At 32.6% G+C, this 26,406-nt stretch overlaps 1 protein-coding gene across 1 annotated transcript; it reads left to right on the top strand.

The window, feature by feature from the left end:
• The first annotated feature begins 9,619 nt into the window (after nucleotides 1-9,619).
• On the top strand, nucleotides 9,620-13,897 carry LOC101512694 (acetylornithine aminotransferase, mitochondrial). The gene is made up of 3 exons (XM_004492160.4): nucleotides 9,620-10,190; nucleotides 11,929-12,363; nucleotides 13,067-13,897. Exons 1-3 carry the CDS (start codon nucleotides 9,750-9,752, stop codon nucleotides 13,595-13,597), a joined length of 1,407 nt encoding a protein of 468 aa, XP_004492217.1. The 5' UTR covers nucleotides 9,620-9,749; the 3' UTR covers nucleotides 13,598-13,897.
• The last annotated feature ends 12,509 nt before the right edge of the window (nucleotides 13,898-26,406 follow it).

The following is a 26,406-nucleotide window of genomic DNA, read 5'->3' as shown; positions in this document are numbered from 1 at the left end:
GAAGAGACGCCAACGCTTTCTTTTCCGATTTGGACCTCTGATTTCTTTTGATGCATTACATATCATAAACAAACTCTTTCCAATTTCTTTTTTCTTCTCTCTATTATTGATTGTTCTTGTGTTAATTTGTTTGAGTTTCTGTGCAAGAGTCTCTTCTATTTTGTTGGGTTGTGTTCGCTTTTTGTCAAAGTTATGTTGTGTGGGATGATGAGAAATGGATTATGGGTTTAGCGAATCTCGCTCTCTTTATTGGGTTATCTATGAAACGGATGCTTTGTGTTGTGTGTTTGAGAAAGAATCGGGGCGTGGGAGGAGTTTACGGTAATGATGATTGGAGAGCACGCACACACATACATAAAAACAAAAATGGAAAATATAGGAGATAGTGATAATGATAATTTATTCAAATACAGAGCAGTTGTGAGTTTCTGTACTTTTCTAATTGACTAATTGTATTAATTTTTAATTAAATATGTTTTTTTTTCTTAACGACTTTCTTTAAAATGAAACTAAAGGTGAAAAAAAATTAGAATTAAAAAATACAGAAGAATGAAAGAAAATCTTCAGGACATATATCCCATCGAAGAAAAAGAAAGAATAAAACTGTAGTAAAAACATAAGAAAAATCACATTAAACAGTACTTTGAACACCAATCTTAGCTCGCGTATTATAAATATTTGGATCCTCTATTTCTTTTTATGAACTTTAGTAAAATTTTGATTATGATGATCATTAATTGTATTAATAAAAATATATAAGATGACGACTTTATCAGAAAATGTTTACACTACTTATTACGTGGAATTCATGTAATTATATGGCTCAAATGAGAATGATGCTGCTTTGTTTTAATGTATTAACTCTGGCATCATTAAGCATAATGCAACAAAAAAAATAGCATTAGTAAGCATAATGCAAAAAAAAAAATAACATTAGCAAGCATAATGAAAAAAAAAAAAAGCATTAGTAACCATTTATTATATCTATTTAAAACACATTATATCACGGAATTTTCTTGTATATTGTATTTCACTTTATGTTTTCTTCTTTTAATTTTTTCTTTTTAATTCTTTTAATCTCTAATTTTTTTTTTAAATGCTTCCTTTTCTTCTAATTTTTTTATTATACTTTTTCTAATTACCCTCTTTTTTAGATTATCAAAACTATGGAAATTAGAAGAATAACTAGAAATTAAAATTAAAATTAAAATATTATTTTCTTCATGGACTCATATGATTACACTATACAATGCTTATATAAGTTGATGCACATGTATACCAAAATGACTATATCAACCACACAATAAAAGTGGAGGGAAACAAATTAACAAAATATGTCTAAAACATTTATTTCTAGAATAAATTAAAAGAGTCTTTATCACTTGTATGCATTTCTACCATTTTATCAATCAAAGTACCACACTCTATGTCACATTTGATTCTATAAATTTTCTTCTATTCATTAACTATTTAATTCATTTACTAAAAGATTAGGAATTCTTTTGTTGGATATATTAGTACAAGAAAATGTGTGACATCGTTTGCAAAGGGTCACTTAATTTTCAAAGGATAGGTTTTTTAATGGAAAAACTCAAATAAATTATGCTATGTTCACCTAATTACTATAGCATATATGTTAAGTTTTTGTGTGACTTTTATCTTCTAATGTTATCTTAATTTATTGTACTTTATTTATAACTTTTTCAATCTTTATTTAATTAAAAAATTTGTAAAGACTAAAAACATTGTAATATTAGTTACTGAAAAATAAATATATTTAAATCTTTTTGAATGATCACCTCTAAAATTATTTGATTTTTATTCACAGGAAACACCTTTGCAAGCAACAATCAAGAAAAAACTTCTCTCAACTTTCAAAAATAATATACAAGAAGGTGATAAATACAACATAAAAAATCTAAAAATATCACTAGCAAATGATTCTTACAGATCTTTCGTCAGAACAAAGAAGACATTGTTTTTGACAACAACTATTGTAACCAGAATCTAAGACCCAAAAATTAGCATTCAAAACCATTACTTTGAGTTTACTTATTTCAAATCATTAGCACACAGATTGAGAGATAAAGTAAATCTAACGGGTAATAATTCGTTCAATACAAAATTCAAGTTCTAAACTATCAAATAAACATCATTTGGTACTAACTATTTTTTTGACTGTAGACATCATTGGAACACTACATGATATTGAACACGAAGAGCAAGTTTATGTTGTTGACGAGTCTACAAAAATACTCAGACTAGAAATTAATCAAAATACATGGGTAGCAAACTTGAATATAAAATACAAAATAATTTAAATTCAAAATGTAATAACATTATTATAATTCCATTTTCTAATAACATTTAACCCATTTTATTTATTTATTTCTACTTTAAATTTTACGGGTGAAATTGTCAAAGTCCCTTTTTGTGGAGGAACATAATTGTTGATTTTCAAAATGTATTTGTCCATCACAAGCCACTATTTGTTCAAATTACATTACGCTGGAGTGCTATAGGATTGTCGCAGCCACTATTTGACAACAAACTATATTAAATCGCATATCTCGGAACAATATCTATTTGTTAAAATTCAGCTACACTATTTGATAACATTGATACGAGTAGCATGTAAGGGAAAATTTTGTTTTCACTCAGCATCATCAAACAAGTAAAATCGTCATTTGAATAACCATAACCTCGTGCGCGCATTTATCATTAATTTTTACTGCAACGTCTTTTTGGATCAAACACTTAGAAAAAATAGTATCAAATCAAATTTATCCACAAAAAAAAAAGTTTATGAACTACAATAGACAAGAGTATAAAGAAAAAACTTAACAGTGAAAAAGAAAATCCAAAAGCGTGGAAACTAAAAACATAGCATGATCTACGCATAAGCACGATTAAATCGCGAAATTACGAAGTATTAAATAAAATAAGAAAACAAAAAAGTAAAGGTAGCGTAAAATTGAAAATAGAGAGAATCGGAATGAAAGTAAGATCAGGCGGGAGAGGCCAGATGAGAGAATTGTGGTTAGAAGCGCGCTTGTGGGAGGAGTGTTTGGCAGCATCGAGAAGGATATAACCCATTTTGAGAGCGTGATCGATGAGATCAGTGTCGGTAGCCATAGATTAAAGTAGATTCTCGAAGTAGAGATCGAGGGAGAGAGAAGGAAGGTCAGAGAAGGAGAGGAATTCATCGAGGAGATGCTCACACATGTTTTCATCGAGGAACCCATTTTAGACAGCTGAAGGATGAAGAATGGGTTTGGCGTTGGTGCGTTTGTTTTAATATTTTGGTTAATTTAGAGATTTTTTTTTAAAATGCTTGTTAGATCGATCTAATATAACAAATCTAACAAAATTTATGATAATAACAAATTTGTCATAGCCTTTTTTATGTGCATATTTTTTTTTTAAATGTGTATATTAGAACAATTCAATTAGAACAGATCTAATAAAGTTTATCGTAATAACAAATTTGCCACCGTCTTTTTCTTTTGTGTGCAGTTTTTTTAATTTTAATGTCTATGTAGAACAGTTCAATTAGAACCGATCTAACAAGTCTTTTATTTTGTGCAACCTTTTTTTTAAATGTGTAGGTTAGAACAGTTCAATTAGAACATATCTAACAAAGTTTACCATAATAATAAATTTGTCACCGCATTGCTTATTACATTGAATGTATAACAACCGATTAATATCGACGATGTAACAAGGCTAAAATATACTTGTGAATGGTGTATCATTTACATCATTTTGTCTTCTTTTTTTTTCACTTAATCTCTACTTTTAATATCATTCTATAAGACATCATCAATATTAATAAAAAAATGTACAAAAATAATTTTCAAAACATATTTTGTTTACAGATAATCTAGTAAAAGTTTCATAGGAATCTAATGTTCAGGCGCGCTTACAATTTTGTAACTTTTACCAAATTCATAATTCCATGACCATATACTAATATGTATGTAATTGCCTACCTATCTACTTACCTAGCACAACACATATACATGCAATCACATGATTTTGCTTAATTATATTTATAGATCAAATTGAGCGTATATACATGATAAATTTATATTTTGATTATTTAATTATTTATGCACTATTTAACATAAAAATATAACATGTAACTTAAAATTTGGACAACAATTGAAAAAAATTAAAACATTATATTATGAGTTCAAACCCAAAATGTTATAATTGTGTGTGTAGAATTTAAGTGATTTTACTATTCCGTATTGTTTTGATAAAAGAACATATTGTTGTTAATTATGGCATCTATTTGTTAAAAAAAATATGAGAAATGTCTTTACTAATTTTATAGGATTATTAATCAGATTAACAATGATCGGTTACAGAATTTATTCAGGAACAAAGATTCACAATTGCATGAATTATCAATATAAGAGTACAGATACAATGCTTATTCAAAAGATTAATCAAGACATAAATTCACCAATACAAACATTCAAGAATAAGCATACAAGCAATATCAAAATAAAGAGAAAAGATAAGAAAATCGTGCACTAGGATTTATACTGGTTCGGCTATCTGTTTGATAGCCTACATCCAGTCCTGAAATCTAAACCAGATTTCAGCCTTTCCAATACAATCGACTTGAGTATGTTTCCAGCTCACACATGGCCTATCTATCCAACTCACTCGCTTCTATTACAATGACACCTTATCCCTAGAGTTACTCGCCAAACCCTCACGAGATCAAGATGAGACTTCTTCTTGATGAACACACGCACCAACAAAGATAGTCACCAGTTTATGCTACTGGATTTCCAGAACTTTCTTTACAGATTATTTTTACAGAAAAGATAAAAGAGGACAAATGATGTTGACTCAATCACAATATGAATTTCACACAAAAAGGATTTGCCAAAAAAGTATTTTGTGTGTGGTTACAATTATTTCTTTCAAAGTGTTTTTCTTGGTTTCTGTATTGTGAAAACGTGTAATGAATATTTGTTTCAAGTGTAGTGTATTGGTTGTTTTAAAAAGTGATTGAATCAGCTTATATATATTCAGAAAAACATCTGGTCAATCGATTTCTCAATCGATTTTGTAAAAGTTTAAAACCAGCGTAATCGATTGCTCAATCGATTATCGCGTTTCTTGTTTTTCTTGAATCTTGAAAAATATAAGAATGAATCGATTTGCCAATCGATTCTTTTAATGCATAAATCAGAAACTGATACTAAGAATATATCAGAATCGATTGAGTAATCGATTATAGGTGTTTTGTTCAAACAACGAGATCAAAACAATCGATAGCTCAGTCGACGCATATTCATAGTCATAATCGATTTGGCAATGAGCTGAGTTCTTCCTGTAACTCAAACATTTAGTTCAATCGATTTGTAAATCGATTTGGCTTATCACAGTGACTCAGACATTTTAATGCAATCGATTTGCCAATTGACTTGGCTGGTCATATTGACTCCAATGTTTTAATCCAATCGATTTGCCAATCGACTTGACTGGTCATAGTGACTCCACTGTTCTAATCCAATTGATTTGCCAATCGATTTAGCTTGTTACAGTAGCTCAGCTATTTTGGTTGAAATCGATGTGCCAAGCGATTATGCATCATGTTTCTGATAAATGATTAACTTCAATCGATTACCTAATCGATTGCCACAAAACTTGCAGTTTAAGAAACTTAATTCAATTGATTTTCCAATCGATTTGGTTGATCACAGAACTCATTCCTGATGAAAAACTTTTTCACAATCGATTTGCCAATCGATTGATTCAGTGAGTGGTTGGTTCTGTGAATCACAAAATCGATTACTCAATTGATGTCCCAATCGATTGTCCAATTGATTGGATTAAACCCAGAACTCAGGTTTCACTAAAAGCCTTTAAGTAATCGATTCCCCAATCGATTTACTTAGTCAAAACTTTTTTTCTGAGTCAGACAATCGATTGCCCAATTGATTCATCAATTGACTTATCAGTCGATTGATTTACTTTCTTATTTTACGATTTCATTTTTACTTTGGCAAATACTTAAGTATGAAACTGTAGTGATGAGTCTACTAAATAACTACTATAACCACTAATCACACTATACATATTTGCATCTTTCTCAAGCACATCCTCCAATTTTGGTTGATTCCTTGAGTTCCAAGCTTTTGTTCCAAGTGTATAGTGTTTGCTTGTTTGTTCCTGAAATGTTACTTAGTTCAACCTGTTAGATTTATCAAATGATACATGTACATTGTATGTTTGTTAATTATGTCAAAATCATGATCAAGAGGACTTATGTCTAACACATATAGTTGATCTTGTTATATCATTATCATCATCATCATCATTAAATTTAAACTCTACATGACTAATGGAATACCCACCCTAAAAACCAAATATTTAAACTCTATCATCATCACATAAAATTTTACTTTCCCCACCTTCATTTTTTTTAACTCGTAGTTTTGACATAAGTTGATTTTTTTTGTAGGTTCAACATTCAATTGAGAGTGTCAGATGAAACGACAACAACAACATTCACTATGTTTAATAAAGAAGCTCAAAAACTCATCAACACAACAACAACTTAACTTTTGGAGAAATAGGACAACATGGACAAACCATCCACTCTACAAAATATGTGTAACCACAAGCTCATTTTTTAAATAAAGTTGTCTGATAAGAACTTGAAAGAAGGATCACAAACATATACATTCATAAGAACTTTTGTCCCGACCAATATTTTCCTCGATTCGACAAATAGTACTTGCATCAAACAGGTATAACATTTACACAATTTATAAAAAAAAACACATTTTTATGGATAATTAATGACATTTTATTCCCTTCCAATAACTAGGAACCCAAGTCACCTTAACCAACAAAGTCTAGCTCAAATGACGAAGGGGGTATAAAACAAAAATATAAGAATTGAAGTATGCATATGAGGATAATGATAAGGAGAAAAATGACAATCCATTATCCAAACGAAAAATCAAGGTACAAGAGAACAATAAAAACGTAAATGTTCACATATCATCATTAGATGAAGAGAAAATCATGACAACAATTACAACAACAACAAAAGATTATGGTCAAACAAATTACATCCTCTGACGAAGAGTTGGTCCTTCTACGTACCTTAAAGAGTACCCAAAAAAAATAAACCAAAAGAAAAACAATCGAGGGGTGTAATAAAATTGACCAATCCAAAAAAATCCGAAAAATAATGAAAAATTGAAAATCGGGAATAAAAGATCAATGTATTTCCAACTATTTCTCTCTAATCATTTATAGTTTTAGCAATAAAGTAATATATTTTGTATCTCAATTATATATCAATTGAGTCTATCTCTTAATTTTAATTATCAAATACATTACTTCAACCTTTGGCATTTCCATCAATCTCAATATTAGTATGGTACTTCATTTATTCAAGTCATTCGTCTAACAACGATACTTCTCTTATATAAATTACATTAGTACTATTGTATATATATTATTGATATAACTACTAAATTGTGGATCATTGGACAATTAGAACATGAAATTTCAATGTCCGTGCAACGTGCGAATTAGTATCTAGTAACTAATTATTTATTAGTTAATAATATTCCCTTTGTCTCTATTGATGATTAACACAGATAATTATTATCAAGTCACATTCACTTATGTTTCCATAATAGATAGTCAATGACATATACTATAATTTGACTTATTTGTGTATCTAATGTATACACTTAAAACAACTGGATAGCGAACAATTGCTCTTTTACTTTGTTATCACCAAAACATTAATGGTATATGTTGTATCTAAACCAATCTAGATCTTGCAAGAGAAGCTTGGATATTGTTGAACAATCATGACTTTAATACTCTAGAAAAGGATTAAATATAGTCATTAACTTTATAAGGAACTAGTTTTCCTTTTATACTATAATTTGACTTATTTGTGTATCTAATGTATACACTTAAAACAACTGGATAGCGAACAATTGCTCTTTTACTTTGTTATCACCAAAACATTAATGGTATATGTTGTATCTAAACCAATCTAGATCTTGCAAGAGAAGCTTGGATATTGTTGAACAATCATGACTTTAATACTCTAGAAAAGGATTAAATATAGTCATTAACTTTATAAGGAACTAGTTTTCCTTTTATACTATAATTTGACTTATTTGTGTATCTAATGTATACACTTAAAACAACTGGATAGCGAACAATTGCTCTTTTACTTTGTTATCACCAAAACATTAATGGTATATGTTGTATCTAAACCAATCTAGATCTTGCAAGAGAAGCTTGGATATTGTTGAACAATCATGACTTTAATACTCTAGAAAAGGATTAAATATAGTCATTAACTTTATAAGGAACTAGTTTTCCTTTTATACAACAGGGAAAGAATTCCAATCAAATTGAAGCATACATCGAATTGATAATACAAAAATCTTTTAAGTGATTATACAAACAATATGTTAAGGTGTTTGAACTATGATTGAAACTCAATTCAATCACACTTAAACTAATTAAACAATACACAAATTAATGACAATCAATATGCCACCTAAATGTGAAACTTTCAATCAATATACACAAATTATAAAATCTTTGAGAATATATTTACAACCTGAAATACCACTCCTTCTTCTAAAATAACTTACAATCAAAAAATTGAAGAACAAACTCTTTAATTCTTGAACCACACACACGACCTTCAATTGAAGAACACCTTCTCCAACTTGAAGTCACTTATCAACATATAAAGATATCTCACGTTAGGTTAGAGAAGAGTAAATCTTTTTGCTTACTTAATATTGAATGTGATACCTCACAAATCCTCATACCATTAACACTTAATAGAAAAAGACATCACACTTTTTATTTTTCTAATTTTCACTCACCCGAATTTTTTTCCAGAAAACTTTAGTAATTTAGATAATGAGACTTGAGAGTGAAAAATATGAAAATATAAATGTTAGCCGAATAGTTCTAAGATAAATGATATATATAAAAAATTGATTATTGAAAATCACACAAATTAATACATTAAAAAATATAATTTTTGTAAATGCTTTTTTAATTACTGTATAAGTCCATTTTAGAATTTTTAAGACAATAATTTAATTAATGTGTAGGTCCACTTTAGAATTTTCAAATATGTTGTTGGAATAAAAACGTTTGTAATTGAAACCTTAAGTTGTTAGTAATCTTGAATTAAGTCCATAAACTAAAAGATTTTTAATAATATTTTGTAATTAAGTTTTTAAATTTAGAAACTTAAATATAAATTATTTAAAAATTCAGATATTTAATTTAAACTATTTAAGAGTTTAAAAAAATTGAATTTAAATTATATAAAAATAAAAGACTCAATAAAAAAATTAAATTTAAAATTTTATTAAATATTTTTGACAAATTGAGGGTCACAATTATTAAACTAATTATTCTACGTATTTATTGGGTACATCATTTTCTTTTTCTGATTATGTAAATTCAATTCACATGTACTATCGTAAATTTAATTTAATATGTATTTTTTTTCCTAATTTTCCGTTCATTCATCACCACCTCACTTTTGCTCTCTCTTTGTCACTTTCTTCTCTTTTCGCACTTTCTACTTTCTGCCAAATAGTATAATAATAATAACGCAACGTATCCAAAATCATCAAAACAAAATCAAATCAAATATAAACCCTAATCCCCACTCAGCAGACAAAGATCAACAAATTTAACCCTAATTCACAGCAATGGCTGCTCAAATTTGTGCAACCATCACAACATGCAAATCCTCATTCACAAACAAAATCACCCAATTCATCAACAACAACCAACATTTTCCCCAAAAGCTTCACTTTCCCAATTCATTGGTGCCGCCATGCGCATCCCTTAAATTAGATGTAGGAGCACCCAACACAAATGCAGAGGAAAGTGTGGCGAAGAAGAAAGCGAAAGAGGTGATTGAGGAAGAAGGGAAGTACATAGTGGGTACTTATGCAAGGACACCGATTGTGCTTGAGAGAGGGAAAGGGTGTAAAGTGTATGATGTTGAAGGGAATGAGTATTTGGATTTGAGTGGTGGGATTGCTGTTAATTCACTTGGTCATGGTGATGAGGATTGGTTGAAAGCTGTTGTTGAACAAGCTGCTGTGCTTACTCATGTTAGCAATATTTATCACTCTATTCCCCAGGTATATTGGTAACATTGCACCATCATGCCATTACACTTTTTTTGTTGTGATTTTTGTACAAGTTTTTGATACTAGAAACAATGCCTGTGAACCACTGACATTGACACTTGAATAATTTGGGAAAATGAAGGTGATTTAGGGTCAGCAGGTATAATTTGTGAACCCCAGGTATATTTGAAGTATTTTTTAGATTTTTCAGATTATCATTTTTTTCAAAAAGTAATTATTTTTTAAAAGAAGTAATTTTTTTACGAAATAAGTTGTAGCAATGGGCTCTAGTGTAACTACTTGTGCCAGTGTTGTACACTGATACGTGTCAGCCCCTAGATATATCTTTAATTTGAATTGCAGGTTCCCCATAGAGTATAGCAAACAGGAAAATAGACAATTTGAAGTTGATTGAAATGGAACTGAATGAATGTAACCATATGCATTGGTGTTGGTGTCTGGCGTGTCACACACTAATCACTTCTTTCATCTAAAGTTTTGGTGCTACATAGAGCAAAGCAAATAGGAAAATAGAAAGTGTGATTTTAAGTTATAATTTGTGTTCTGGTGTTTGGGTATCATAGAAGGTTTTTTAGTATTATTCTGTTGTGTTGGTGATGATTTGTTTGAACTAAGGTAATGGCTCTTTTTAGAATCACTTTTTATTGTTGGCTTTTTTAATTTTTTTAATAGTTGTTTATAGTAAATAATTGCAACTTGGAAGCCTTTTTGCCTAAATAAAGAATTCACTCACATGTCACAACCCTAGTGGGAATGGTTAGTGTAGGAAAGAGAGATAAAAAAGGGAAAAGAAAAGGTAGTATTTTTAATGATTTGAGTGCTAGAAAAGTCTAGACTTGAGTGATCAAACATGGTTCTGACTGTTTGTCTACAGTAGCTTCTGAGTGAAGACAAATTTCAGTTTTGATTTGATATTTAATAGTGGAACTCGGTGAACAATTACCATATCAAACTATAGAAAATCTGAAAGGTAATGAAGTGCTTACAAGATGTTAGTGGTAACGTATGGGTAGTGAAGTAGGTGTTTTGGCAAGAAAGTTCCAATTAAATATTTAATTTCAGCCGAAATTCCAAAAAGGACAAGAACAACCTATCAACTAGTTCTTCTGTTAATGCTCGTAAAGCCGACACCTTTTTGTCAAAGTGAGATGACCCCAGAGGAGAAAATTTTATACCTTATGTCATTAAGCAATGCAAGTAAAGTTTAGGTCCAATAAAAAGCACTTCTTGATTCATTGCGGCTAAAAGTTGGTTAATATGTTCGGTAAGGGTGTTAAGATAGAGTTATGGTACAAAGGAGGTGGAAGGGGAACGTCAAAAAGTTAGCTGTCATCTGTAAATTAATGAGGCAGAAATGAAATTGAAGGCTCAAATATGTATTAGTTGAAGTTTTGAAATTGTCTTCAGTGTTGGAGGTTAAGGGAGAGTTATTTTGTGCTTATTTTTTGCTTAGAATTTTTATGTAGGCGTTTTCAATTATGACAGTGTAACACTTCAGATTCTGTATCCCTACTTCACTTTGTATTTCCATTTATCAGAAGGAAAACTAGAATGGGAAAAAGGTCTATTAAGAATCTCTATCTAGTTCTACGCAGATTTCATTTGAATATTATTTATGGCTGTTGCATTAATCTCTATATGAGTTTATATCTTGAATCTATGTTATGTATACTCACATTGTTGAATTACACCTTTTATCTGTATCGTAATTTGTTTAGAATTGATGCAGGTAGAACTTGCAAAGAGTTTAGTAACTTCTTCTTTTGCTGATCGTGTATTTTTTGCAAATTCCGGAACTGAAGCAAATGAAGCAGCTATTAAATTTTCTAGAAAATATCAGCAACACGTAAGTACTGACAGCAAAGTGCCAGCTACTGAGTTCATAGCTTTTAGCAATTGTTTCCATGGGAGAACCCTGGGTGCACTTGCTTTGACAAGTAAAGTGCAGTACAGAGCACCTTTTGAACCTGTTATGCCTGGAGTGACCTTTTTAGAGTATGGAAATGCACTGGCCGCTGTTGAGTTAATTCGACAGGGCAAGATTGCTGCAGTTTTTGTGGAACCGATCCAAGGAGAAGGGGGAGTATACAGTGCTACAAAAGAATTTCTACAGTCTCTGCGAAATGCTTGTGATGAAGCTGGAACACTTCTTGTGTTTGATGAGGTTTGCATTATCTAATCTTGGCATTAGTTGTACTTATATGGCAGTCAGTGTTTTCAGAACCAGACCAGTCGGTTGAACCGGGAACCAGCCAATCTGCTGGTTGGTTCAACCAGAGTCGGTTTTCAGTCTATCAAAAACGGGTTGAACTGCAGTTCAACTGGCTCTTCTTTTTGTAATACTTATATCTTTATTAGTCATCAGGTTCGACCAATTGAACCATGATCTGGGAGATCTCAGTGGTTCGATCTCCGGTCCTGTTTTAAAAGATTGATAGTAGTAAATTAGTGCATCATCTCTTGTTTGTAGAAAACTAAAATTTGCATATGTAACCAAAACAGACATACAACACTGGGTTTTTCTTTTATTTATTTATTTATTTATTTTTCAATCGAATGATTTTTGCTTGTAATTTTTTTTGTAATATCTCACTATTGAGTACATCAGAACTTGAAAGGGTTGGTTAGTGTGTTTGTTTATTTTTCAAATATTATTTAATTTTACAATTATTTGAAAGTGAATGAGAATATAGCACTGTGACTAACTATAGTAAATGCACTCAAATCTTTATCTGCTTGAATGATAATGTATTATAGCCTACATGATTTTGAAGTGTGGTTATAATTATAACTTTTCATATTTGCATTTATTTCATTTGGCTATTTTTCTTTGAACTGAGGCATATATCATTTGTATGATTTTGTAGGTTCAATGTGGTTTAGGTAGATCAGGATATCTTTGGGCTCATGAGCCTTATGGAGTCTTCCCAGACATAATGACACTTGCCAAGCCTCTTGCTGGAGGTCTACCTATTGGAGCTGTCCTCGTAACCGAGAGAGTTGCGTCCGCTATAAATTACGGCGACCATGGAAGTACTTTCGCAGGAGGTCCACTAATTTGTAGTGCTGCTCTTGCAGTTATGAACAAAATATCCAAACCCGAGTTCCTATCTGATGTATCAAAGAAAGGTCTATACTTCAAAGAACTACTGAAACAGAAATTGGGAGGAAATTCGCACGTGAAAGAGATTCGTGGTGTGGGGCTAATTGTAGGAATCGATTTAGATGTGTCCGCGTCACCATACGTAGACGCTTGCCGAAATTCTGGACTTCTAGTATTGACAGCTGGAAAAGGTAATGTTGTTAGGCTTGTTCCGCCGTTGATTATAACAGAAAAGGAGCTCGAGCATGCAGCTGATATTCTATCCCAAACTTTGCCTGTTTTGGATGCCAATTAACAAAAGTAGGAGAAAGAAGCTTTCCCTTCTTGCTGGAAGTCATCATGGAAAATTCATGGAACTTTTTGCATGAAGAAATTGTGTTGGTGGTAAGAAAATTCTTACAAGGCTATGTAATATTTATTGTATGATGAATACGTGGCTGATCAGATGATTTACATAGTTATTTATATCAGAAATGTTTGTGGCTATTTTGCCATATGAAGTGTAATAACTGCGGGTTTCCTCATTTATGAAAAAGAAATTGGGACCTGATACGAAATATTTGAAAAATATATATCTTTTGGATATTGTACTTAACTTTTCAGGGTCTATCACTATTAAAAACTTACTCTCAGCTGCAAGTGTATCTCGTATAATTCGATATTATGAGGAAATGTGGACTCGTGTTCTGGTAAATTATAAACTGCTTAATGGAGTTGTTAGGGTAACAAACTTGTTTTTAAAACCTTTTGGAAAAAAAATTTCATCAACTTTTCAATTTACAGTGGTACTTTCTAAAAAATATATGGGAAAATTATAATGACCTCCCCTGTTATATGTCTAAATGCTGTTCATTTTTTTTCTTTCCAACTACGCACAAATCTACCTTAATTGTTTGCAAAAATTGTTTGCAAAATGGTTTGAGACCCCTCTTGCATAAACGTCCGTTTACTATAATATCATTCCATCATGTAAATCGACTCATTCTCTTTTAGAAAATAGTTTGAATAAAATACTCCTCTCAGCTTATCAGATCCTGTTGTGACTCTAAATTATATCACTCTGTAATTGTTTCCGGAACTTCAACCACACAATATGTACGTTGTATTTCAAAGTTCATCCGTTTTTTCAAACTGTATGCACATTTGCAACTTCTTGTTGGCTTTAACTGACACCCAAAATTAGCAATTAAAATGCGGGCAATTTACTTTGACTTAAGAAATTACACATATCTCATGCTAGAATTATGATAGCACCATGGAGCATCGAAGCATAAAGAATTGTGCCATCCACGTTTAGTTTATGACAGCACATGACTTATAAAATCTTACACTATCCAAAGCCGGCCTAAGGGAGGCGTGTAAAGCCTTTGCTTTAAGCCTCGCCAAAAATTATTTTTTTAGGTTAAATTTTTATAAGATATAAAGACCTAATAATATATAATAAAAAGTCTTTTAACATATACAGAAACAAGAAAGGTCTCAAAAAAGTTTTAATTTTCAATTTTTGACAGAATCATTGTTTATTTGGATTGATATTTTTTCAGGTAAAATATCATAGTGAAACGTTCGTCTTAACTTTTGCTATCAACCGATAAAATCTTATATAAATTAAATAAAATATATTTTTTGTTACAAATTATTTAATACTTTTCATAATATACCTAAATTAGCTAACGAAAATAGTAGGGATGAGAGAAATAATAATTATAAATTTTAAAATTATGAGACAAAAAGTGAGCACATTGCTTATATTCAAAATATTAGTTATAAATTGAGAAATCATGAAACAAGTAGTGAACATATTGCTAACATGAGTTATTGGAGTAGTAGTATACAAACTATTTTATTCTTCAACTAAAAGATGAAAAATTTTACATTAGTTCTTGATGTTGCTGTAGAACAGCTGAAATGTCTTGTTTTATTTTTTAAAAAATATAGAGAAAATAGATTTGAAAATACTATTAATTCTACTAAAGAAATTTTCTATAGTTATTAAATAAATTATTTAATAATTTTTTAAAAGACCCTATCTAATAGTTTCGCTTTAGGCCTCCTAATGTGTTGGGCCGACCCTGACACTATCATGCACGTTTACACCCTAAAATGCATAATGCAACTATCCTCCATTCTCTAATATTAATTGTTGAATATAAAGAGTATTGAAACATATTGAATAACCCGTGTGTTTCAACTACACAACATAATCTTTTTATATAGACAAAGAGTATTAAACAACCCTAATTTACAGTAATACTAACGAGCCGAAATACTTACAGCCCATCTAATCTAATTATTTACATTCTATAATATTTAACACTCCCCCTCAAGCTGAAGCATATAAATCAAATGCACCTAGCTTGTTACATATATAATTAATTCTAGGACCTCACAATGACTTTGTAAACACATCTTCTAACTGATCATTGGAATTGACAAAGCTAGTGATGATGTCACCCAATTCGATCTTTTCTCTAACAAAATGGCAGTCAATCTCAATATATTTGGTCTTCTCATGAAAAACAGGATTCGAGGCAATGTGCAATTCAGCTTGATTATCACATATTAGTGTCATTGTGCTGGCCTCTTCAAATTGAAGTTCTTTCAGTAACTGTTTCAACCAGACAAGTTCACATGTTACTAGTGCCATGGCCTTGTATTCTGCCTCAGCGGTAGATCTTACAAAAACATTTTGTTTCTTACTCTTCCAAGATATTAAATTTCCTCCAACAAGTACACAATACCCGAAAGTTGATCGTCTATCTATGGGTCGGCCTGCCTAATCGGCATCTGAGTAGCTAATTATCTGAGCATGTCCTCTATCTTCATAAATGAGACCTTTTTCAGGTACACTTTTGATGTATTTAAGAATCCGGATTACAACATCCATATGTTCTTGGCAAGGAGAATTTAAGAACTGACTTACCACACTGACAACAAAGGAAATGTCAGGACGAGTGACTGTGAGATAGTTTAATTTTCCAACCAATCTCCTATATCTTCCTGAATTTGATAGAGGCTCCCCCTGATTGGATAGGAGTTTGACATTTGGATCCATAGGAGTATCAACTGACTTGGCATTTAATAGGTTCGTTTCTTCAAGAATATCCATAACATATTTTCTTTGTGAAATTACAAGGCCATCCTTGGATTGGGCTACTTCAATACCCAAAAAATAAAAGAGTTTACCAAGGTCTTTAGTTTGAAATTTATTTGAGAGATGTTTTAACTGGAGTATTCCTTGCTGATCACTACCAGTTATAACAATGTCATCCACGTAAACAATAAGATAGATGCACCATTGGGCTGAGTAATGATAAAATACAGAGTGATCGACTTCACTATGGATCATACCAAACTCTTGTACTATTGAGCTAAATCTGCCAAAGCAAGCTCTAGGAGATTGTTTAAGACCATAAAGAGACCTGTGTAGCCGATAAACCATGGTGGAAGACTCCCCCTGAGCAACAAACCCTGGTGGTTGCTCCATATAAACTTCCTCTTCAAGATCACCGTGCAAAAAGACATTTTTAATGTCAAGCTGATGGAGAGGCCAATGTCGAACTGCTGCAATGGAGAAAAACAGTATGACAGATGCCATTTTGGCAACAAGTGAGAATGTGTCACTGTAATCCAACCCAAAAATTTGAGTATATCCCTTGGCTACCAAACGAGCCTTAAATCGATCAATCTTACCATCAGGACCAACCTTCACTGTATAAAGCCAACGACACCCGACTAACGACTTCTCATAAGGTAAAGGAACCAATTCCCAAGTACCACTGCTTTGTAGAGTACACATCTCATCAAGCATTGCTTGCCTACACTCAGGGTGGGATAATGCTTCACCTGTAGTTTTAGGAATAGAAACAGAAGACAATGAGGACAAGCAAGTGTAATGTAAAAGAGAAAGAAGATGATAACACAAATCAATATAATGAGGAGATGGATTACAGGTGGTGCAAATATCCTTACGAAGAGCAATGGGAAGGTCATGCTCAGGTGGTAGGCCCGGATCCGGAGGTGGCGTCAGAGAAGAGTCTGTAATGGGAATAGGAACAGGCACATCAGAGGATAAGTGACGACGCTGATATGTTTGTAGTGGTTGTGGAGGTTGGAGGGGCAGACTCGACATGTTCGACAGGAATATGAGTGGGTGAGAGAGGGATAACTACTTGAGGAGGTTCGAGATTAATGTCCTAATAGAGCTCAGTAGCTATATGGGTAGGTTTAAAATATTGTACAGACTCGAAAAAGGAAACATCGGCTGATGTAACGTAGCAGTGTAGTGTTGGAGAATAACAACGATAGCCCTTTTGGGACCGATGATAACCGAGAAAGACATACTTGAGTGACCGAGCTGACAACTTGTCCAAATCAAGAGATAAATTATGGACAAAACACGTGGACCCAAAGACACGAGGTGGTAGTGAGTGAAGAGGGGTATGGGGAAAGAGGACCGAATGAGGGATATTTCCATCAAGGACAGAAGATGGTATACAATTGATAAGGTAGCATGTCGTTAAGACTGCATCCCCCCAAAAACGGAATGGAACATTGCCATGGAGAAGTAAGGTTCGTGTGGTTTTAATGAGATACTGATTTTTGCGTTCAGCTACCCCGTTTTGCTGAGGAGCATGAGGACACGATGTTTGGTGTAGAATACCGTTGGAAGCCATAATAGTTTGAAATTGATGGGATAAATATTCCCGAGCATTATCACTTCTTAAGGTACGAATGAAAACTCCAAATTGAGTTTTAATTTCTTGATAAAGTTGCTCAAAAATGGAAAACAATTCAGTTTTATTTTTCATTAAAAATAATCACGTACAACGAGAATAATCATCAATAAAAGTAACAAAATACTTAGACTCTAAAGTAGACACAGTACAAGAGGGACCCCAAACATCATAGTGAACTAAATCAAAGGGAGATGATACTCTTTTATTGACTCGATCAGGAAAATTACTACGGGTGTGTTTCCCTAACTGACACGACCCACAATGTAAAGTAGACAACTTAGACAAACTAGATACCAGTTTTTGTAGTTTGGTAAGACTTGGGTGTCCTAGCTGAGCATGGATAGTATGAGGGGACTCTGTGGCAGAACACGTCTTGGAAGATGTAGAAAGGTAATAGAGGCCATGTGACTCACATCCGACACCAATTGTAAAATACATGTTTTTGATGAAGACAAAGACCAACGATTGTGATTAAGGAAACAAGCTCAAAAAGAAGTCCAAATATCTTATTGATAAACTTTATATTCAAACATATTAGACGTTTAAAGGTAAATGATAAAACCAATAGCTCAAATACATGAGAACCATTCATCTTTACATATGCATATAAAGAATTTTCAAAATTCAAAATTACATTAACAAAGTCTTAAAACTAATATTTTTGACAAAATACAAAGTTGTATTCGAATACAACATAGTGTATTTGAATACAGATGCTAAGTCAGTAGCAAAAGTTTCGCATCTATATTCGACTACGACCTGCTGTAGTCGAATACAAACAGCAAGTCAGTGGAAAAAATAACAAATCTGTATTCGGCTACATGATTGTGTATTCGAATACAAGGTGCAAATTTTGAATAAAATTGAACGTTACAAAGAGGTGTATTCGAATACATACATCCTGTATTCGAATACAATTGGAAGCAATGCAATTTTTTAGATCTGAAATGGCTCTAGATCATTGTATTTATTCATCAAACCTCTTGGATCAATGGCCACGAATCTGAAGAGATGTTTATGGAGTATAAATACACCATAACTTCAGATTTATCAATACACAATCCTTGAACAACTTTGAACAAATTTCTATTTTTTTTTACAAGTACTTGCATCTCATTTTCATATCATTCAGAAAGGTTCTCAAAATACTTGAAGTAATATTGGATTGATATCATTATACCTCTCTTATATTCTTATTCCAAATCAAACTATATCATTTGTAAAAGAAAGTAGTAATTTCTTAAAGTAGTCTAATCTAAGATTATGGTGTGTTATCTTAGAAGTTTTGTTAGAAGTTTGTAGCAGCGATCCTAGGGTGGGATTTTTACATTTTCGGATAATAGTGGAGAAATCTCTTGTAGTGTGCAAGAGGACTGGATGTACCTTTGGTCATAAGGGAAACCAGGATAATATTATTGTGTTCATTAAATTACTGTCATTTACTTATCGCTCTACACTGTCCAAATCAGAAAAATTGATCACTAATCTTCTGAAAACAAGAAAATTTCCTAACACCTAATTCACCCCTTCCTCTTAGGTGCACCTCTGTTCTTACAATTGGCATCAAAACAGGTTCAGGTAACTTACTCCTCGATCATTAAATCATGGCTTCCGCACAACCTGTTTTCAGAGATAGGGGTAGTAGCAACAAACCACCATGCTTCGTTGGAGAGCACTATGACTTTTGGAAGATACTCATGCAAGCGTATCTTGAAGCACAAGGAGAAGACATATGAGATGTTGTAGAAAATGGTCCTTACATTCCAACAACGGTCATCAAAAATAAAGAAGAAACAAAGATAAAAACTTCATGGACTGACGATGATAAAAGAAAAGTGTTGTTCGATAAAAAGGCTAAAAATATGCTACAATCAGCACTTGGAATGGATGAGTTCTTTCGTATATCTCACTGCAAAACGGCCAAAGAAATATGGGATACGCTTGAAGTAACTCGTGAAGGGACGATTGAGGTAAAAAGATTTAAACTCAATACATTATCTCAATAATACGAATTATTTCGAATGCTGCCCGGAGAGTCTATCTTAGACTTACAGAAAAGGTTCTCCCACTTAACCAACCACTTGTCAGCACTCAGAAAAATCTTCACCAACGATGAATTAAATCTAAAAGTATTAAGATCATTAACGAGGGCTTGACAACCAAAAGTGACAGTAATCTCCGAAAAGAGAAGCCTATCCAAAATGTCTCTTCCTGCATTATTTGGAAAACTTCAAGGACACGAAATCGAACTTGGAAGGTTAGAAATGCTCAAAACGCCATTAAGGAACTACTTATTGAATGTAAAAATCTGTTCAAACTAGTGTCAACGCAAAAGAGACAAATCTCAAGTCTTCAAGAAAAAGTTGACATTATGGAAAAGGATTCTGAAAAACTAAAACAGAGTTTTACATGCAATAAATGTGATTCCCTCTCCTTCAAGATTGTTCAATTAAATAGAGTAATTGAACGATACGAAAAGGGACAATTGGGATTGGAAAATGTTTTAAATATGCAAAGATACTCAAATGACAAAAGTGGTCTTGGATACTCAAAATTTGATAAACCAAGCTTGAATAAGACCATTTTTGTTAAAGCGAGTAATAAATCCAATCAAGAAAATATTATAATTATGAAAAAGGATCATCATTATAAAGAGAAAATTATTCAAAATAAATCTCATACACATGCTACTAAAAATAGATTTACTCCTACTTGTTCTTATTGTGATCTCAATGGTCACACACCTAATGCATGTCACGTTAGAAACATTAGTGTTCCAAAAGGACATTACGTGTGGGTAAAGAAAGGTACTAACCATCAAGGACCCAAAGCACATTGGGTACCTAATAAAACTTGATTTCAATTTTGTAGGTATGCATGCAAAGTACCTCAAATATGTGGTACTTAGATAATGGATGATATAAACATATGACGGGTGATATAACAAAATATTTAGCCTTAACTCTTGAACCAAAGGGATATGTGGTCTATGGAGACAACAACAAAGGAAAAAATTTAGGCATTGGAAAAGTCGGTACAACCCCATCCCCCTCGATTGAAGATGTCTTATATGTTGAAGGTATAAAACACAATTTCATAAGCATTAGCCAACTTTGCGACAAAGGATACAAGATAGCCTTCAACAAAGATGAATGCACTATCCAAAATGAAGCTACAAATGAAATTTAATTTATCGGTAAGCGTTTCAAAAACATCTTTATACTTAATCTTGACGATTTATCCTTAAAAATGAAATGTCTTTTGGTGAGCGACAACAATGATGCATGGCTATGGCATAAAAGAATTGCACATATTCACATGGATAATTTAAACAAATTGGTCAAGCATGATCTTGTTGTAGGCTTACCAAAAATGAAATTTATAAAGGATAAATTGTGTGACGCTTGTCAAAAAGGTAAGCAAACAAAGATTTCTTTCAAACTTAAAAATGTAATTTCAACTTCAAGACCACTTCAATTAATACATATGGACTTGTTTGGTCCATCAAGAACCAAAAGTCTTGGTGGAAACTCATATGGACTAGTGATTGTTGATGATTACTCAAGGTTCACTTGGACCTTATTTTTTGGCAAGTAAAAATGAAGCTTTTAAAGCATTTAAAAACTATGCCAAGCTAGTCCAAAATGAACAATCAGCCAAAATTGTATCAATTAGAAGTGATCATGGAGGAGAATTTCAAAATACCTCATTTGAATAATTTTATGAAGAAAATGGAATTTTCCACAATTTTTCTGAATCTAGAACGCAACAACAAAATGGGGTTGTTGAGAGAAAGAATATATCTTTGGTAGAACTCGCAAGGACTGTGCTAAGCGACTCAAGTCTACCAAAATATTTTTGGGCAGATGCTGTAAACACAACATGCTATGTCTCCAACCGGGTAATCATTCGGCCGATTCTTAAGAAAACTCTGTATGAACTCTACAAAGGAAGAAAACCCAATATCTCTCACTTTCACATTTTTGGATGTAAGTGTTTCGTGCTAAACAACGGTAAAGACAACCTTGGAAAATTCGATGAAAAAGCCGATGAAGGTATCTTTATTGGCTACTCATTATCTAGTAAAGCTTTTAGAATCTTCAATAAAAGAACTTTATTAGTCGAAGAATCAATGCATGTAACTTTTGATGAAACTAACCCCTTTAAAGAGGACAAAATTATTTCTTATGATGACGATGATTTTGAAAGCAATGATACAAGCAAAGAACATCAAATTGATCAACCAAGTCAAGAAAGTGATGTCAACATTGAAAAGCAAAATGATAATCTTCCTAAAGAATGGAGAACCCATAGAGATCACCCAATTGATAGCATCATAGGTGATATCAACAAAGAAGTTACAACAAGGCTAAAACTACAAGATGTTTGCTTGAACATGGCATTCGTTTCTCAAATCGAACCCTCCAAGATTGGTGAAGTACTTAAAGATGATCAATGGATACTTGCCATGCAAGAAGAACTCAACCAATTCGAAAGAAGCAAAGTATGGGAACTTGATCTTAATCCTAGAAATAAACACATCATTGGTACAAAATGGGTGTTTAAAAATAAACTTGATGAGAATGGTATAGTTGTTCGCAACAAGGCAAGATTGGTCGCTCAAGGATACAATCAAGAAGAAGGGATTGACTTTGATGAAACATTTGCTCTAGTAGCAAGGTTAGAAGCAATACGTTTACTACTTGCTTATGCTTGTTCTATGAACTTTGAACTATTTCAGATGGATGTGAAGAGTGATTTTTCTCAATGGATACATTAATGAAGAAGTATTTGTCAAACAACCACCTGGCTTTGAAGACTCCAAGAATCCTTCACATGTTTTCAAATTAAAAAAGGATATATATGGTCTAAAACAAGCTCCAAGAGCTTGGTATGATAGATTAAGTACCTTCCTATGTGAACGAGGATTTGGAATAGGGTAAGTCGATAAGACATTATTTGTTAAAAGAAATAATGGTCACACCTTATTGGTCCAAATCTACGTTGATGATATAATATTCGGATCAACAAACAATGACATATGTGAAGAATTCTTTTTAATAATGCAAGGAGAATTTGAAATGTCCATGATGGAAAAATTAAATTATTTTCTTTCCCTTCACATCAGGCAACTCAAGCATGGCATCTTCATAAATCAGGCAAAGTATTGCAAAGAAAGTGCGACTCCTATGGGCTCCGGAACCTATGTTGATAAAGATGAATCAGGTATTTCAATAGATATATCAAAGTATCGAGATATGATTGGATCTTTATCATATCTAACAGCCAACAGACCAGATATTATGTTTAGTGTCTATTTGTGTGCAAGATTTCAAGCGGATCCTAAAGAATCGCATCTTGTAGCAGTAAAAAGAATTATGAAATATTTGAAAGGAACAACCAATGTAGGCCTATGGTATCCAAAGGGTAGCATACGTAGTCTAGTTGGATATTCTTATTCTGATTATGCAGGATGCAAAATGGATCGTAAAAGCACGAGCAACACTTGCCATATCTTAGGCAATGCATTAGTATCATAGTCCTGTAAAAAGCAAGCTTGTGTTGCCCTTAGCACTGCTGAAGTTGAATACGTAGCAGCAAGAAGTTATTGTGCACATATTCTCTGACTCAAACAACAATTATATGACTATGGACTTGATCTCGGATGCATTCCACTAAGATGTGACAACACAAGTGCAATAAATATTTCAAAGAATCCAATCATGCACTCTCGGACTAAACACATCGATATACGTCATCACTTTCTGCGAGATCGTGTGCTCAAAGGCAATGTTGAAGTAAATTTTGTGGATACACACAATCAATTAGTAGACATCTTCACAAAGCCTCTACCTAAAGACTCTTTTTACAAGATACGAAGAGAACTTGGCATTTTAAATGAAAACGATCTCTAAAAATTGCAAGGTATCTATACTTTGTCATCTATCTTCAAGATCTAAAAATTTTCTCTTGATAAGTTGTTAGAATTAATTCCTTGATGTCTATCTTTTCTTAATATATGAATATGTGCCTTACATGTTGTAATTTCTATGGAAAAATTAATTTTTAAGCAAAAACTCGATAGCGTAACCGAATGCAGAATGATTGTATTCGAATACATGTTTCCAGAAATTCTTGTATTCGAATACAACCCATGTGTTGTCGAATACACGTTCCCAGAACAATCTGTATTTGAATACAACAGGGTTGTAGTCAAATACAGTTTCGCGATTTTCCCCAAATATAAAAGTTGCTTCGCATTTTAGGTTATTTTTACAAAGTCAGTATTCGAATACAGTTGTGAGCTTCGTCCTCCCTTCCAAAATCTCGTCCAATCTTACTTTCAACAAGTTATCCAATCAACCCACCTTGCAACCAAGATCAATCCTTACTCATACCCTTCATTCAAAATCAGATTTCTTAACAAAACTCTAAAACCCATTTTTCACAAATATGTCAAAACTTCTTCCATACCATGGATGCACGCAAACGAGGACCAAGGACCAAGCATGCATCAGTGGGTCCCTCAAAGAAGCGAACAAAGAGTGCAAATATCACTGATTTATCTCGTCTTCTACACACACCGGAAGAAATCAAGCGGTTTCGCACAATCTACTCGGACAAGCGGCGCATCATTCCCAAATTTGGTACTTTGGATTCTACTTTTGCTTTTAAATTTCATGATTTACTCAAGGCCCAGCATATTGAAGAGTTTATTGGTTACAAAGGTCCTGTCTATCCCGATTTAGTTAGGGTCTTTTACTGTAATCTCACAAAAAATGGAAATATGCTACTTTCTCGAGTCAAGGGTAAAACCATTAAGTTAGATACAAAAACCATTGGCAAAATCTTGAACATTCCCTTCGAAGGACAAAAAATTAGTCCCTGCAACTTGTGTGAATGGGCTGGTATTTCTAAATATGATGCACATGTTGCTTTATGTCGGTTTGACAAAAACACTATGGAGAAAAATAGGATTCAAGCTGGTTCTAAATATGCGCAGCAACTGTATGGAGTTGGGAACCTTACTGTTGACTATCGCCTTCTACATTATTTTTTAAGTTACATCTTGGTTCCGAAGGCTGGCAATTACTCCCAAATTTCAGAATTTGAATTACAGATCATGTTCTTTATGTATGAAGGATGTCCACTAAACTGGGCATACTTTGTTAAATCTGTGATGTTTGCGTCAAAAGAAGCAATCGGATTACCATATGCTAAAGAAGTCTCTCGAATTCTGGAACATTTTGGGGTGGACTTCTCTGAAGAAGTAATGTATACACCCACGAAGGACAACTTGCTGGATTTAAGTGTCCTGCCTAGCATGAAGATTGTCTGGAATGAGCAGCTTCACTCGTATGTGCATAAAAGTGACCTTGGTCAATCATTTGATGCCGCTCAAGAGGACACTGTTGGCCCCTCCAATGTTGTTGCCCAAGCTGACGAAGATGGCGAGGAAACAGCCTCCGATGATGATCGTATCTCCAATTGCATGTTGGCCCCTCCACCGGATATTGACATGTAGTTCGTTACTAGGAATGCATTTTTTTCCGTCTATTTTATTTTATGTTGTTATCATTGAACATCCTAAATTATGTCCTTTTATTGTAATGCACTAAGTTGAACATGATTATTTTTTATTGGTGAGTTCCTTTTGTGTTTACAATATGTGCTGCTTCGCTTGAATTATATTTTATATTTTTCCTTCTTTTTGATCATGTCAAAAGGGGGAGAAATTTTGGTATTGTTGTTTCTTTAAAAACCTTTGTAAGTCTTCAAACAAGTTTTCAAATTGATCACATACATTCAAGATCAACAGGGGAGTACGCATAAGTTACGGGGGAGCAATGTTAGAATGTTGCAATCTCTCCAAAACAACAATGTTTTGTCATAATCAAAAAGGGGGAGAATGTAAAATACATGTTTTTGATGAAGACAAAGACCAACGATTGTGATCAAGGCAACAAGCTCAAAAAGAAGTTCAAATATCTTATTGATGAATTTTATATTCAATCATATTAGATGTTTAAATGTAAAGGTAAATGATACAACCAATAGCTCAAATACATGAGAGCCATTCATCTTTACATATGCATATCAAAAGTCAAAATTACATTAACAAAGTCTTAAAACTAATATTTTTGACAAAATACAAAGTTGTATTCGAATACAGCATAGTGTATTCGAATACAGATGCTAAGTCAGTAGCAAAAGCTTCGCATCTGTATTCGACTACGACCTGCTGTAGTCGGATACAAACAGCAAGTCAGTGGATAAAATAACAAATTTGTATTCGACTACATGACTGTGTATTCGAATACAAGGTGCAAATTTTGAATAAAATTGAACATTACAAATAGGTGTA

Source organism: Cicer arietinum, chromosome 3 (assembly GCF_000331145.2).
Source record: "Cicer arietinum cultivar CDC Frontier isolate Library 1 chromosome 3, Cicar.CDCFrontier_v2.0, whole genome shotgun sequence".
In the NCBI taxonomy this organism is placed as follows: Eukaryota; Viridiplantae; Streptophyta; class Magnoliopsida; order Fabales; family Fabaceae; genus Cicer; species Cicer arietinum.
The sequence above is the reverse complement of the archived record's forward strand: the minus strand, read 5'-3'. Positions and strand labels throughout refer to the sequence as shown.